Raw genomic sequence first — 2,715 nt, forward strand, 5'->3', positions numbered from 1 at the left:
TTATTGCCGCTCAGCTTCCACAATGCGCACTGGTGCTGTATCGTGATGAAGGTGTTAGTCATGAATCTATTACTACGACCTCCTCAACCAAAAGCCGTATACGAGAGCCGCAAGGTGACAGCAACCTATCTAAAACAAAATGGTCTAAGAAACTTTGATGTGGGTTCCGCAGAACAACCCCATCAAGTTCGACCAGTTTAGCTGTGACGTATTCATCTGCTGGGTGTTTCTGCGCCACGTGGCGCGTGGAAAAACACACGACATGGCTGACAGCTCTCTTGTCTTGCGCCGGTTCGAGTTGTTCTACTACTGTGCATATTTACTGGACGATTAATAGCACCAATCAGAGATTCCACGGTGTCTGCTTACGTCGAGACACAGCCTGGCCTTGATGAAGACAATGCTCCCACCCCAAGAAATTGAGATGCAGACGATGATGACCTCCCCCCAACACAAGATGAAGACTGGCGTAAAAACTACAGTATCCTATGATTTTCTAAGTTCGAACATTTACTCGTGTACATACATCGTACTCTTGCATAGCATCGTAGCAAACTGACGGATGCCGATGTACGCTTTCGTTATGATACACTTGAGTCCGTCTTCAGAGGCAATATCAATAACACTTCGAGATTCCCAAGAAAATGTGCTACCTTGACTCGATACGTTCATGAAAATGCAGGATATCGTTTCGACGATTTCGCGAAAATGCTTGACCTTGTTCATGATAATGTGGCATTCCATTTCGATGATTTTACGGAAATGCGCGGTCTTGATTCGATACGTTCATGAAAACGTGGCTAACCGCTGTGATGATTTCGTGAAGTTGTGTGACGTTGGTTTGATAAGTTTATGGAAGCGTGTTATATACCGTTTTCAAAAGGATGTGTTCCTTTGACTCGTACACTCATGAAAGTCTGAGTAGCTTTCTTTGAATGCACGACGAATCTTACATTTGTCCTTAAAGCGTAGACCAACGGAGGTATCTATAGAAATGCCTAGGAAGGTTATTGTACTTTGCATCAACTTTGGGTTATGAATAGCGCCTCTAAAACAACGACAAATCTATTTCGTAGATCAAAAGCTAGAACATAACCCAATGTTAAAATATGTTAATCATACCCGATGACAAAGCAATTTTGCAGCTACAACGCAAACCACAGCTACAAGGCAAAGCCCGGCTACTTCGTTCCCAGCTTGTTGACCTGAACATGTACTTGTCTGCACACTATCCTGCTCCTTCACGGGCCAATCGGTAAGTAACTAATGTCTATTATCATTCGAAGCGGGGTGTTTTATCTAATTTGCTACGTGTGTGTGTGTGTGTGTGTGTGTTTATTCGCGTGTTCGGTATCGCATTACCTCTACGACGAAACAGTAAACCTCAACGAGAAATAGACCACGTCGAGACCCCATAACGGACGCAACAACACTTTGGTTAATGTCGTAGATGTAGGCCAGCACAATAGATCTCCAACGCATATCGATAGAAATTATCGTCTTCTGGAATGCAGTTGCACGAGCTTAAAAAAAACTTAGAGTGTGCGGCGTTGGTTTGGCGCTTTTACTACAGCCATTAAACGAAAACACTCATAAAACAATATTAACTCTTCGAATAAATGGTAATCCAACGTTTAATTCAATGATAACGGTTGGTAAATAAATGTTGGATTATTTTTTAAGATTTGCTAAAAACAACGAGTTATGACATCATTTAGACAGAACGTGTGCAAAGCACAATACATACGTGTTTACCTATTGCTCATTGTTTTGTGCTGTACGTTCAATTCTGATTTTTGTTGACAGGTGTGATGAGCTTAGCAACATCAGTTTCAACAGTCAGTCATGAATATACGTCATGAATGAATCCAGGATTCGTTCTGTGGACCAATACTACCCTACATTTAGTATATTTCTCGTTCAAGATCGAATATACCCATTGTGTTGACCAGAAAAGACCGTTATGATAATCCTAATCGGATCCTGTACAAGAATTTTGGAGATAATAGGATTATACTGACATATAACTCTATTGCCCGCCTTTTAAATTTATGCATTGCAATAATATTTTTAATATTTCAAAGATATATTGGCAAATATGGTTTTTTTTATTCGTTAAACCGTCATGGTGTGTTTGCAAACACAGTTGCTCAGACATTTAACGATTTCAAAGCGTCTCTCTCTCTTTCACACACACACACACACGCACGTACACAGTCGGTTTCACTTATCTTCTCTAATGCAATCATGATATATTAAAGGCTGCATTGTACACCTCAGCGCATATTTGCGAGCTGGAGCGACAGCTTCGTCGTAAAAGAGCACAGCAATATTCGCTATCTAATGCTCATATTTTGGTGGGCCAGAGCCAGGGACTATTCTCATATAGGCCCCAAAGCGATGCAGCCAATTCACACAAATTGTAGTGATGTCTGTGTAAGACAAAAAAATGACTTGGGATATGAAATTCAATTCTACGAGAGCGCAACAAACTACTGGGCCTTTATTTGTCGTACGCTTGAGCGAACTAGGGTTAAAGGCCGCGCTGTATGCCACGATGCATACCAAAAGAACCAAAGATCGTGAAACTATATTGGAAACGCCGTATCACACATATAAAACAGCTTGGCCGAGCGGTTAAGGCGATAGACTCGAAATCTATTGGGGTAACCCGCGTGAGTTCAAGTCTCACAGCTGTCGATCTCTTTATGCGTG

The 2,715-nt window shown here is 41.5% G+C and overlaps 1 protein-coding gene and 1 non-coding gene across 2 annotated transcripts; one reads left to right on the forward strand and one right to left on the reverse strand.

Annotated features, from left to right (window-relative positions):
- Positions 1-726, reverse strand: PPTG_24146 (hypothetical protein; the record flags this gene model as incomplete). Its single annotated transcript, XM_008915438.1, has 2 exons — positions 1-35; positions 534-726. 2 exons carry the CDS (start codon positions 724-726, stop codon positions 1-3), a joined length of 228 nt encoding a protein of 75 aa, XP_008913686.1.
- Positions 727-2,619: 1,893 nt separating this feature from the next.
- On the forward strand, positions 2,620-2,700 carry PPTG_20584. The gene has a single exon. It is a non-coding gene; the product is annotated as a tRNA-Ser (tRNA).
- Positions 2,701-2,715: the final 15 nt, after the last annotated feature.

Source organism: Phytophthora parasitica, assembly GCF_000247585.1.
Source record: "Phytophthora parasitica INRA-310 unplaced genomic scaffold supercont2.70, whole genome shotgun sequence".
NCBI classification, from domain to species: domain Eukaryota; phylum Oomycota; class Peronosporomycetes; order Peronosporales; family Peronosporaceae; genus Phytophthora; species Phytophthora nicotianae.